Here is a 13,073-nt window from a genome sequence, read left to right as displayed (position 1 = left end):
ACTGACAAAGTACTCATAATTCTCTTTGAACATTTAAAAGTCTGTTGTATCATGCTCTGGACAAGCTTTTAGATTTTAAAAAAGTTGGCTAAATGACCTATTTTAAACTCTTCTCACTGTGTCCTGAGTCTGAGGACCAGAGTGCTCTTCTTTCAGCTGGATTTTTTTTATGAGGTGTTAAATCAACATTGCCAAATGTGACTTTGTGGAGCTCTCTTCAACCCCATAGTAGTAGACTGATGCAGACTAGTTGATCATTTGTGTATCTTTAATAGTCTACAATTAACCCTTTTTATAAGGAAATGTGTAGGATATTTTGGTTATATATAAATCATCATGAATAGAATGCATTTGTATTTATATAGGATGGAGGCCAGGAATCCCTCCACGTATCCATTTATATTTGTTCTGCAGACTTAAAAATGTTGGCAGGACAGGCTGCATACACAGCATCTTGAGTAGTGGTGCATTCTTGATAGACTGATGAAGAAAAATGGGTAAACCATCTTGGATTTCCTAGATTTTTCTGGGGAAGGAGAGGATTTTGTTTCAAGTACAGCAATAATCTTTAACTTCCATAGAGCACTCTCCAGGTCAGAGTGTGTATTCTCACATCCATTGTGTTGCATGATCCTCACAGCTACCCTGACTGCTGAGTAGGGCTGGTAATACCCTCAATTCAAAGTTGAGGAAACCAGCATCCAAGAGAATTTGCTTGAAAATGTAGTGAGAGTGGTCTTACAGTTCAATGTCCATTCCAGTACTTTCACCACAGGAGCCTCATGGTGTGGTCTCAGGAAGTTTGAACAGGTGAAGATTTGGAAATCTTTAACCTGAAGCATTTGGCTCTTCAGGCCTTTGACTAAGCTGGTGGTTCATTTTTCCAAAATTGGGAATTCAATGATAGAATTATCAATCTACTTGAAAATGTAGTTTAAGATTAGCATGGGAATGCACAGTAAAGGCAAAGAGGCAAATTTGGCATCTGCGAATAGGTGGAGATGAAAAGGAAAGAGAACTCAACAAATATTTTAATGATGCCCAAGTAACTTTTTAAAGAGTTTGGGTTCTAAATACATAGAATCCTTGTTATAACACAGTTTTTGAAGTTCATGCTTTAGAATGACTTTATAGGTGAAATCTTGACCCCCTTTGGATGAAGTCCCAACCTTCCTAATAGAAAAATGTTACAATCATAGCCTGATATTAAAGCTATGCCTCTTTTCTTTTCTTTTCTTTTCTTCTTTTCGTTTCTTCTTTTTTTCTTTTCTTTTCTTTCTTTTCTTCTTTTCAAAGATTTTATTTATTCATGAGACACACACACACACACACACAGAGAGAGAGAGAGAGAGAGAGAGAGAGGCAGAGACACAGGCAGAGGGAGAAGCAGGCTCCATGCAGGGAGCCGGATGTGGGACTCTATCTTTGGGTCTCCTGGATCAGGTCCTAGGCTGAAGGCAGGCGCTAAACTGCTGAGCCACCCAGGGATCCCCTATGCCTATTTTCTTGATAAAATAGCAATTTCTTCTCTTTGATCGTGTTAGCTAAATAAAGAGTAATAAATTATTTCTCTTCCTGTTATTTGGATATTTGTATGTGTCTGGCCCTTCTAAGGTAAATCATAAATTCTAAAAAATGGGGACTAAATACTGTATATACTAATTGTATGATAAAAATTAATTGAATTAAATTACTTGTATCAAAACTGCTGGGTGCCTTTCCAACAAATACTTATTATATATTCCATGTCTCTATGCAAATGATCTTTCACCATTATTATTGAGAAATAATTGACATACATACATCACTGTGTAAGTTTAAGGCATAGAACATGATTTGGTTTACATATATTGTGAAATTATCACATAGGTTTAGCTAACATCAATCTTCTTGTATAGATACAATAACTTTTAGGATTTACTCTCTTAACAACTTCCCTAATATGGTACAGCAGTATTAGCTATAGTCATCATGTACATTACACCTGTAGTGCTTATTTATCTTATATCTGGAAGTTTGTGTTGTTTTACCACTTCCTCCAGTTCCCTCTTCCCCCACCTTCTGGTCTGGTAATCACAGGTCTCTCTCTCTCTCTCTCTTTTTTTTTTAGATTTCACATATAAGTGAGATCATACAGGGGGTGCATGGTGGCCATAGGTTAAGCACCCAACTTCAACTCATGTCATGATCTCAGAGTCATGAGATGGAGTCCCATGCTGGGCCCCCTGATCAGCAGGCTGTCTGCTTCTACCTCTCCCTCTGTGCCCTCCCTCCATGCTCTCTGTCTTTCTCTCTCTGAAATAAACAAATAAATCTTTTAAAAAATAAGTGAGATCGGGCAGTATTTGTCTTTCTCTGTTTTACTTATTTCAAGTTAGCATAATACCTTCAGAGTTGATCCATTTTGTCATAAATGTCAGTATTTCCTTGATTTTTTTATGGCTGAGGAATATTTGTATTACACTGATACACACACACACACACACACACACACACACATCACAACTTCTTTATTCATCCATGGATGGACACTTAGGTCATTTCCATGTCTTGGTTGTTGTAAATAAGGCTGCTATGAACATGGGGGTGCAGATACCTTTTTGAGTTAATGTTTTCATTTCCTTTGGATATATTCCCAGAAGTGGAATTGCTGCAGCATATGGTATTTCTATTTCTAATTTTCTGAGGAAATTCCATACTGTTTTCCATAGTGGCTGCACCAACTTACAACCCCACCAACAGCGCATAAGGGTTCCCTTTTCTTTACATTCTCACTAGCATTTATCTCTTGTCTTTTTCATGACATTGTACAATTTTTAGTAATGTCTTTTTTATAATGGTTCTATATCCCTTAAGCATACATAAAGTATCCACCTACTTAAAAAAGATACATTTTGACCTCAAATTCCATGGCTATTAAATACTATGTATATGAATGTGCAGAACATAATGAATACATGACCTTTACTAGTATGAAGATCACTATTGTATCATTTAGTTTTTAATGCTGTACGTGTTTCACATTCAAGCTCTGAAATGCCTTAGAAACTGGGCAAATGGCTGTTGCATGCCTCAGTGCCCTCATCTGTAAGACGATGAAGAGAGCTCCTAAGAGTGTTATAAGAACTGAATAAGGCGATGCATAGTACTTGGCATATAGTAAATTGTCCTACATGTTATTTAGATAATATTGAATTGAACACATTCAATTGGACATGTAAATGCTTGTTCTAAATAAGACAATTTTGAGATAAATGACATCCTCTAGTGGCAGTTGACTGGCCTTCACAATTTTTTCCGATCTCAGTAAAAATGTTATAGATTTTATCTTTCGAGATAAAAATAGATGTTATAAAATGTTTGGAAAATGAAATCACACAACTATTGACATTTCCAGTTGATTTTTTTTCATCACAACTCTGGACATTAGGTCCTGTTTAAAGGTATTTTTTTTTTAAAGGTATTTTTTAAGTAGTAAATACCTAGTAAGCATTTGTTTCCTTTGACCCATACAGTTGAGAATATTTGCCTCTTGCAGCCTGTTATCACTGCTACATCGTCTTTTCCAAAGATGACAACATCTCTCATCTCACATGTTCTACCCTATCTGAAAACACTGCTGAAGTTACTACGACCCTAAGATGGTGAATTATGTTTTAGGGCTGCCAGGAATCCTTTAGCTATCAAATGTTTACCAGCCTTTAAGAGGCAAGTACTTCCTTATTACATAAAATCACTAGTTATACGGTTGAGTGGTTTCTTTTGAGTAGTTCCTGACAGCTGCAGCAAAGAGAAGGAAAAAGAAAAGCCAAACGCAGTTGAGAGAACTCAAACTATTAATATACCATACAATAGTGATGCCTAACTTTGCTTTTATAAGTGTTTACTAAAAATACAATTACCTCGGCCCCTTACCTGAAGATTCTAAATCAGCAGGTCTGGGTGGGGGGATCGAAATCTATTTATTTATTTTTTATTTTTTTAAGGATTTTATTTATGTTTTCATAAGAGACACACAGAGACAGGCAGAGACATAGGCAGAGAGAAGCAGGGTCCTTGCAGGGAGCTTGATGTAGGACTTGATCCCAGAACCCTGGGATCACGACCTGAGCCAAAGGCAGACAGACAGACACTCAACCACTGAGGCACCCAGATGTCCCCAAGTCTGTCTTTAAAAAAAGTTTATTGGGGTTCAATTTGCCAACATATAGCATAACACCCAGTGCTCATCCCGCCAAGTACCCCCCGCAGTGCCCATCACCCAGTCACCCCAACTCCCCACCCACCTCCCTTTCTACTACCCCTTGTTCATTTCCCAGAGTTAGGTGTCTCATGTTTTGTCACCCTCCCTGGTATTTTCATTTTCTCTCCTTTCCCTTTATTCCCTTTCACTAATTTTTATATTCCCCAAATGAATGAGACCATATAATGTTTGTCCTTTTCCGATTGCCAAGTCTGTCTTTTTAACAAGAGTGTCAGATAGTTCTTCTTATCTGGCCACTGGGAAAAACTTCATATAGAAACCTATGAGCATATAAGAAAGCCTCAAGGAAACTTTCCTTTACCCCCCCCCCCCCCCCACCATTTTAGAAATATCAATAACCAAAGCAAGAAAAATAACCTATAATATTATTTCTTAGGATTTTGTGGCTGTTCATAACCATTACGAATGAGGTAATCAGATTGTCTGGGTTCAAATCCAGACTCCTCCACTGCAAGTGCAAACGTGGGCAAGTTATATAATTTCTTTGTGTGGTGACTCTTTATTTGTAAGAAAGCAATGATAATATTACCTCCTAGGGCTACTTTGAAGGTTGAATGAGTCCCTATGTGAAAGTCTTGGAATTGTCCCTGGAACTGATAATAAGTACTCAACAAACATTATTAGCCACCATTAAAAATAATTTCAAACTATTATTTTTTTTTAAAAACAAAGTCCAATTTTATTCACTCTTAATATCCTTGCAGTCCATTGTATACCTTCTGCACTGATCCTTGGTTCAGAAGCTGTTTGATACCTTCTTTTGCTTCCTCTGTTAACTGTTCTTTTGGAAAATCCACATCAAAAGTGATTATCAAAGAGCCCTTGATGTTGTTGTTGTCAAAGTTGGGGAGCCCTTCTCCTTTCTTCCATAGCTTGGCTCCTGGTCTTGTGATCTTATCCCGGGAAATATGTACCTTGTGGCCATCCAAGTGAGTAATATCCATATCAAAGCCCACCAGAGACTCGACTAGTGAGATTGTCACGTTTGTATACAAATCATCTCCTCTCCTTTCAAATATTGGGTGCTTGACAACTTTGATTCGGAACCGCAGGTCTCCTGGCTCTCCATCCACATGAGGCTCACCTTCTCCAATAAAGGGGTACTCCATTCCATCTCTCACTCCAGGTTCTATTTCTACCTCTAGTGTTCGTTCTTCATTCACTAGTTTGACATTAGGGCACTCGTCACAGACCACCTCCTGGGTCATCTGGAAGCGCCCTGGGCCCGGCTGTGTAGTCCACATCTCCTGCCGGCAGTTGCATTTTCGTTTGCCTGGAGCCTGCCTTGCCACGGGTTTGTTTCTAACTACTTCCACAAAATTTCCTGCATATACTTCTTCCAAAGTGACTTCTAGATCTACAATAATATCACTGCCTCTTGGAATATTTCTGTCTTGCTGACGAGGGGTTCCTCCAAACATGAAACCAAAATCTCCAAAGAAGTGTGAAAAAATGTCTCCATGGGAGCTCTGATGACCATCTTTTAATCCCTCTTCACCATAAGTATCATACTGTTTTAGTTTCTCACTATCTGACAGAACCTCATAAGCAGCACCTAGGTCCTGGAATTTCTCCTGAGCTCTGGGTCATCCGGGTTCCGGTCAGGATGAAGCTGCAGGGCTAGTTTCCTGTAGGCCTTTTTAATGTCTTTTATAGAGGTGCTGCGAGGCACCCCCAAGATCTTATAGAAATCTCGCCTGGCGATCGCAGCCCTGCGGAGGTACAGCAGCAACAGGCAGAGGGTGCTACCACATGCTACCACATAGCGGTACATGGTATTTTCTAAAGATAACAATACTTCCCATCTCACATGTTCTTCCACAGTGTGATCTTGCTATTCCTCACATCAAGAGGAGAGTCTAGTTCTTCTTTCCTTGAATATGGGTAGATTAACTGCTTTGGTTTACAGATTACAGTGGGACTTCCAAGGCATGGTCATAAAAAAGTGATGCCACTTACTGGAATACTCATGTTTGGAGCCCTGAGATGACATATGAGAGCTCTGATTACTCTGAGGCCACCATGCTGGGGGAAGCCAAATCAGGTGGAGAAGGTACATGTAGGCACTCTGACTGACCATCTTAGTCTTTGATTCATCCCAGCCCAGGCATATGAATGAGGGAGGCTCTAGGTAATTCCAACCTTCTGTTGTGGAGTCACCTTTAGCTTTCAGGTCTTTCCAGCTGAGGTCCAGACATTATGAGGAAAAGATACATCATTTCTTCATGTCCTGTCCAAATTTCTCACCCGTAGAATCTGTAAGCATAATAAAATAGTTGCTATTTTAAGCTACAAAATATTGGAGTAGTTTGTTTTGCAGCAATAGTGGCTGAAACATACATCTTTCCAACTCCATAAATATAATGACCATATGTCTTGTTCACTGCTCAGTCTTCATCACCTAGCACATAGTAGCCCTCAACTATTGAAAAATATACTGTATTTTAAACAATTCCTCACTGTTGGACAACTGGATGGTTTTCCATTCTAGTGATTCTACTTTTCAGAATAAATACTGGAAATGGAATTGCTGAGTCATAGAATCTTGCAAATCATTTTTATATGGAGATATTAAAACATTGAAATGCTATTATTACCCACAAAGAATTGTCTAAGGAGAGCCTGTCAAAGTTAAACCATCAATGTGTACCTTAAAGAACTAGCAGGTGCTAATTAAATGCACATGACTGACTTATAAACCAGAATAGTGAATTTTGGACAGAATACCAATGTATTAACTTTAAAATAACTAGCTTAGTGGTTTGTACTTGATGTCTAGATGTCCAAAAAAAAAGTTAAAAAGGGTCCAGATGCTGTGTCAAGTATTTCTAAAAGTCTGACTTATTTTATATGTTCTAGAATAAAGGCAAGATGCTAACAAGCATAATGAGTTTCATTTCTTTTGGTCAAACTTGCAAGTAGTGAAGCATTCTAATATTGAAATTCTAGGAATTTTGAGGCAGAGTTGCTATAGTTAATACTATTAGCAGAGCCACATATTACTTTCTGATTTAAACATACCATTATTTGACCAACTTTGACAAGATACAGTGTGGTAGCCAAAATTAAGGGCCTGATAGCAGTGAACAGTGCTTAAATGTCTAACTCCTTATTTAAATTAATTGTTTATTAGCAATTAATATAGTATCATTAGCTATATTAGTAATTTATATGATTTCATAATATTACTAGGAGCACTTGCTGTATTTGGATTTTCAGGTAAAACTCAGATTTCGTAACAGAGTACTCAATACTTAATGTAATTTGTTTGAATAACCTTTCATTTTTAAAATTTTTTTTTCTTTTTTAAATTTTTTTAAATTTATTTTGATTTTTTGGATTTTTTTATTTTTTATTTTTTTATTTTTTATTTTTTTGAATAACCTTTCAAATCATATAACCTATATGGACAAAATAATATAAAACCATAGGGACAGATATTTGAAAAATACATATATGTGCATGGGGATTATCATTTGCGATTACTCCAACACTGAGGAATATATTAAGTTGTTTATAAGCATGAACTTATAACCAGGGTGACTTATTTTTTTTCATGTCCAAAGTAGTTAGACAAAACTTGTTTTATTCTATTCATTGAAGAGTAAACATAATAGAATAAAAAATATTGGGATTTGAGGTGAGGGGGGTCAGACTCCAGGTGGGTGACTTGGAACAGCCCCTGGACTTCTATGTACCTTAGCTGTAATATTGGGATAATATTATCTCATGGAGTTTTGTGGGGGCTAAATGAGTTATCATATGAAAGATCCAGTCATAATGGATGGCATGCTGGTGTTCAATGAATGTTAGTAGAATCTAAATTTATTTTTCTATATATCTGTCACTGGCTTTCACAATCGGAGCATCCTCTTCCTTGGAAAGTACTGTAAACGTAATAATTCTGACTATTTTCTAGCCACTAGATAGTTCAACCTTATGATGATCTACAATTTTGTCAGACTGTCAGATGAAAGTACATTCTTTATACTCATTGTGTTACTGATAACCCAGGGAACAGAACACCACATTTGAAAACTATCTCACAGCATGAGTTAATAGATAGATGATGAATTGTATCTGTTTTGTCTTATTTTAGTGTCAATTCCAAAATACTTTTTCTGAATCTATTCTTTTATTTTTTTTAGAGACTGTGGAGGAGGGAGGGGCAGAGGGAGAGGGAGAGAGAGAATCTTAAGCAGACTCCATGTCCAGTGTGGAGCCTGACTTGGGGCTCAATCTCATGACCCTGAGATCATGAACTGAGATGAATCAAGAGGCGGTTACTTAATTGACTGAGCCACCCAAGCACCCCCTGATTCTATTCTTAACCTCTGATGTCATGTCATATCTTTCAGAACTTACAGATTGCTATGCATCAATAATGCCCCTAAATGAAAATGTAGTTACAAAAATATCATTGGAAGTCAACTTATAACTCGTTTGGTTTTGTCATAATTTTCATCTTACTGCTTAGGAAACTGGTGTCTAAATAGGTCAGATGACTACAGGGTGAAGCAGAAGCAAACAGTAATCATGTAACAATGTGCCTTCATTTTATTTGAAGGGCTAAAGATTCATTGTGGTGAATCACAGGGACTAGCTCTTGGGAATCATGTTTTCTATTCCAGTACATTTTTCAACAACTTTTGATTTGATTTGATGATGATTTGATATCATCAAATTAATGATAAAATATAGATACCTAATTGCTAATTGAGAAAATGCCTCTTAATAGGTTTGAATAAGGTCCCTAGGAAAGCATTGGGCAAGATTTAGTGAGTCCTCTTGCTATAAAATGAATTATAAAGTAAGACATTTTGAGTTGGAACATAAGATGACTTTACAGTGACAAGTCTTCAGGTGATTGCAATAATCTTAATGCCCTTTGTATACTTTTTCATTTGTCTTGAGTTTTAAATCCCAACAAAATCACTGGAATAACAACAGAATGAATTCAGTTCCTGGATAGATGTGAAGCTCAATTTGACTCCTTATATGGACAAAGCATAGTAATGCTCACAACTATCTGTGGACAACAGGAGCATATAAATGTGCATTAAAGTCGATAAAAATTAGATTTATTTATTTTCACAAAAAAGATTTGATACTGTTGCTTTCATAGACACTGAAAGCAAGCATGTATTTACATGTGAAGGGTTTATACCTTTTCTCCTTTTTTTGGAAGTGAATTATGTTTTTGAAAGGATTTATTTATTTATGTGAGAGAGAGAGAGAGAGAGAGAGTGCATACGTGCCAGGGAAGGGGCAGAGGCAGAGGCAGACAAGCAGACTCCCCACTGAGGCTACAGCCTGGCAATGGGCTTGATCCCAGGACCCTGAGATCATAACCTGAGCTGAAATCAAGAGTCCGACTCTTAACTGACTGAGCTACACAGGTGCTCCTGGAAGTGGATTGTTTTTAAGGATTTTTTTTTCCTGAGCTCCCTCAACAGAATGCTATCAGACCAGAACAACCTACCAGTTAACCTTTGTCAACTTAATAGCAAATAGGATAGAATATACTGTGACCGTAGTGCTGAGACCTCACCCTGGGTTAAGATCAACTGATTAATCATTTTTTTCTATTTGTTATTTTTCGGTTATAGGACCTTATCATAAACAGAGGGAAACTTACATTCTTGCAGTTCTCATGAATAATTTTCCTAGTTTGGTTCCTATCTAAAAAAGTGAGTGAGGCAAGGACCCCCTTTCTGGATCCTAGTTTTAGCAACTGTGACTGTGTAGAGGGCCAAGGTGTAAGTGAGGATTTTATGAAGGTGTTAAATACAGTTATTTATTCTTTGTAGTAAAGGGACTAAAGAAGGAAAAAAGAAATAAGAAAAAGTGGATTACCTGCCAAAAAATGTTTGTCAGTAGACTGTTGACAAAGAACTGCCTGTAATATTGAAAATACACCTCAACTGCTTTGAATCTGTTCCAAGCCTCCTGACATCAATTGTCCCATCCCTGGCCAGGTGACCCATAGTGTTTGCTGTTTGTTAATTGCCTGGGAGCAAAGAAGGGGATTGTGATGAGAAAAAGGGATAGAAATAATAAGGATTTATTTGCAAAATAGGGAGCTTTCACTCAACATTTCCCACACTATGTATATGGAAGCAAATAAAATGGAAGATTATGATGTATGATCTCAGGATATTGAAAAGGAAGGTTATTTATGATAGAAAAGCCACTATAATTTTAAATCATATGGTAGTCTTCTCTTTAGGTGGCTAGGTGTTGGAAGTGACTTCTATCTAGTGACCATTATTGCTAGGTCTCATGTAATGATATACAAAGAAAGTTTAAGAATCATGAGCTTCTCCTGTTTAAGCCCTAAAATATGTTTCCATGATGACAGCAACATGGGAAAAATTCGGCTACAGGTATTTTTATTTTTTGGCAATATTGTGTCAAATATCCAGTTGGATTTTCTTCAGGCTAGTTGTTTGACCACTAAAGGCTGGAAGGGAGGGAGGGAAAGTGAGAGAGATGGAGGGAGGGAGGGAGGGACGGACGGACTGTTGGGAGGTACAGATTATTTCATCCTGATCTTGAGCAACATGTAGTGGTAGAGGCTCATTGGCTATATTTAATTGAACCACAAGAAATTGCTGTTTTTATTGGCCACAAGGCTTAGATATCGGCAGTTTCATATACTGCATTGTATTAGGTAATAGTGAACATGTATGCTCTCATTATTTATTGATTATTTATTGAGTCCCAATTTATATAAGAGAGTGTGAAAGACCAAAGGCTCTTCCATAGCCCCTTGGCCTGGGACTAGTTCATTTATTTCTTGCCTTTTAGTCGAGTCCTGCTAGTCTTTAAAGCTGGTCTCCAAATCGCTTTCTTTGGGAGTTAGTGTTTTATGTCCTTATTTTTTTGCTCAGTGGGGTTCCTGATTTTTACATAAGGGTGATTAACTTGTATGTATAACTTTTGTCTTACTTTTCCATTTAACCTGAGAAAAATATTCCATGTCGTAAAATTTTCATAACTATATTTCAAGGGCTATAAATTCTTCCTTTAAGTGAATAGTTTATTAGCCATTCCCATATTTGGAGGATGTTTAGGTAATTGGGTGACTGTCTTTGTGCATAAAGTTTTTTTTTTTTCCTGTTATTTCAGGTTCTTTCCCTAGGATAGAGTCCCCAAAGCGGAATTACTTGGTCAAAGGGTATGAACATAGAAAAATCTCTTGATACATGTCAACTGGAAATAGCTGTATTTTTAATACTGCTTGATATATGAAGTTTGACTCCTCATCAGTCACAGGATATGTTAAAAACAGTTTAAAATGACCTGCAGACATGGTGGTCCAAAACTATACTCAATGACAGTGTCATACTCTGGATAAAGGAAAAGGTTTGGAGTTGCTGGTATCAAGAGAACCACTAGCTATTCTCAAAGGGAATAACCTCTGAATAAGCTGATACCAAAAAGCAAGACCAAGTTCCCAGTGCATACAAGATTGCTTAAAGTTCTGTTTGTAATTATTTTGCCTTGAGGAAAGAGGGAAAAGGAGACCAAGTGTGAGCCTATGTTTAGGTAATTTTTCAAAGAACAAGTTACAACTTTCACACCTTGGGAAAGAAGAAGTAGAAGACAGAATATGTTTAGGTTTAGATAGTGTGTTTTGGCTGAAAATATAAATCAGAGATAATTTAGTACTGGTCAAAGATATCTCTCAAGCATATTTTTAAATTCCCATATATTTACAATAATATATCTCCCTAAATAAGATAAAGCAAGGCGACTAATGCTAATTAGGCTCTAACTTCTTTAGGCCTGAGAGAAAATAAGCCAGTGATAAAAAGTGTCTACATCTGATGTCATGGCATTGGGGCAGCCAAGCCGTAGGGAGCTTGGGGAGACACCATGGAGCCAGAAAATCGAGGAGTAGCTGCTGTGTGTGTTGGCCACTGCTTGTCCAGATGATTATTTGAGATAGCTTACTCTAAAATCCAGAAACAGGGCCCAGCAATAATCAAACCATGCTTGGAGGAAGGTCATTAACATCCCATCGTTCACAGCCACATCCATCAAGGGGAAATGCCTGAGCCATGAGAATACCCTGCCTTGGGGCCGGGGTGAAGCATCAGAAGACAGGTGGCTATGAAGACCTCTCATAACTACTTCTGTAGGAGGAAATATAGTGGTTTGGAGCATGGAGTCCAGACCTAGATAGTTTAGATTAGAACCTGGAGGCCACCTCTTTCTGGTTGTGTGACCTTGGATGAGTCTATGCTTTAATTTACTCATCTGTAAGATGGTCTTTGCCTCAGGATGGCTGTGAAGATGAAGAGATTGAATACGCACTGAGTGCCTACAATGGTGCTTGGCATGTAGTAGGTGCGGTTTACTTTTCCTTCCCTTTACATTTTGAAACACCCAAATAGAGTTACAGGAAGCTTCTAGTAGGTTTTAAATGGGTACATTTAACAAATTCACATTTTACACATACAGTACAGTGTCTATATGGACATCTTCACTTGCGGATCAAGTCCAAGTCTAAACCCAAGGTCATCTGTGATGTGAGATATGACAAATGGGTCTCCTGGTGCAAAACTCTGGGATTTATGTTATTGCTTTCTTCCTTGAGGACTATACTGATTAAATAGGTGTCTTTTTTAAGAGTTACTGATATTGAGAGTGCTTTACTCAACTGCACCCTATTTATTGGACTAGGGAGCAAATTTGGTAGAGTGACTCTGCCTCCCCAACTTTTCCAGCTATTTCAAAGTAGCCATTTAGAGCAGAAGATGTATTGTTGAGGCTCCACACATTAGCACTCTTGAGATCTGGA

The 13,073-nt window shown here is 37.6% G+C and overlaps 1 protein-coding gene across 1 annotated transcript; it reads right to left on the bottom strand.

Annotated features, from left to right (window-relative positions):
- Positions 1-4,923: 4,923 nt before the first annotated feature.
- LOC112932473 (dnaJ homolog subfamily B member 11-like) lies at positions 4,924-6,038 on the bottom strand. The gene is given in 2 exon segments (XM_026015418.2): positions 4,924-5,846; positions 5,849-6,038. Coding segments are annotated over 2 exon segments (1,083 nt in total). The 3' UTR covers positions 4,924-4,953.
- Between the last annotated feature and the right edge of the window lie 7,035 nt (positions 6,039-13,073).

This window comes from Vulpes vulpes, chromosome 13 (assembly GCF_048418805.1).
Source record: "Vulpes vulpes isolate BD-2025 chromosome 13, VulVul3, whole genome shotgun sequence".
Classification (NCBI taxonomy): domain Eukaryota; kingdom Metazoa; phylum Chordata; class Mammalia; order Carnivora; family Canidae; genus Vulpes; species Vulpes vulpes.
This window is presented reverse-complemented; position numbering and strand designations above follow the sequence as displayed.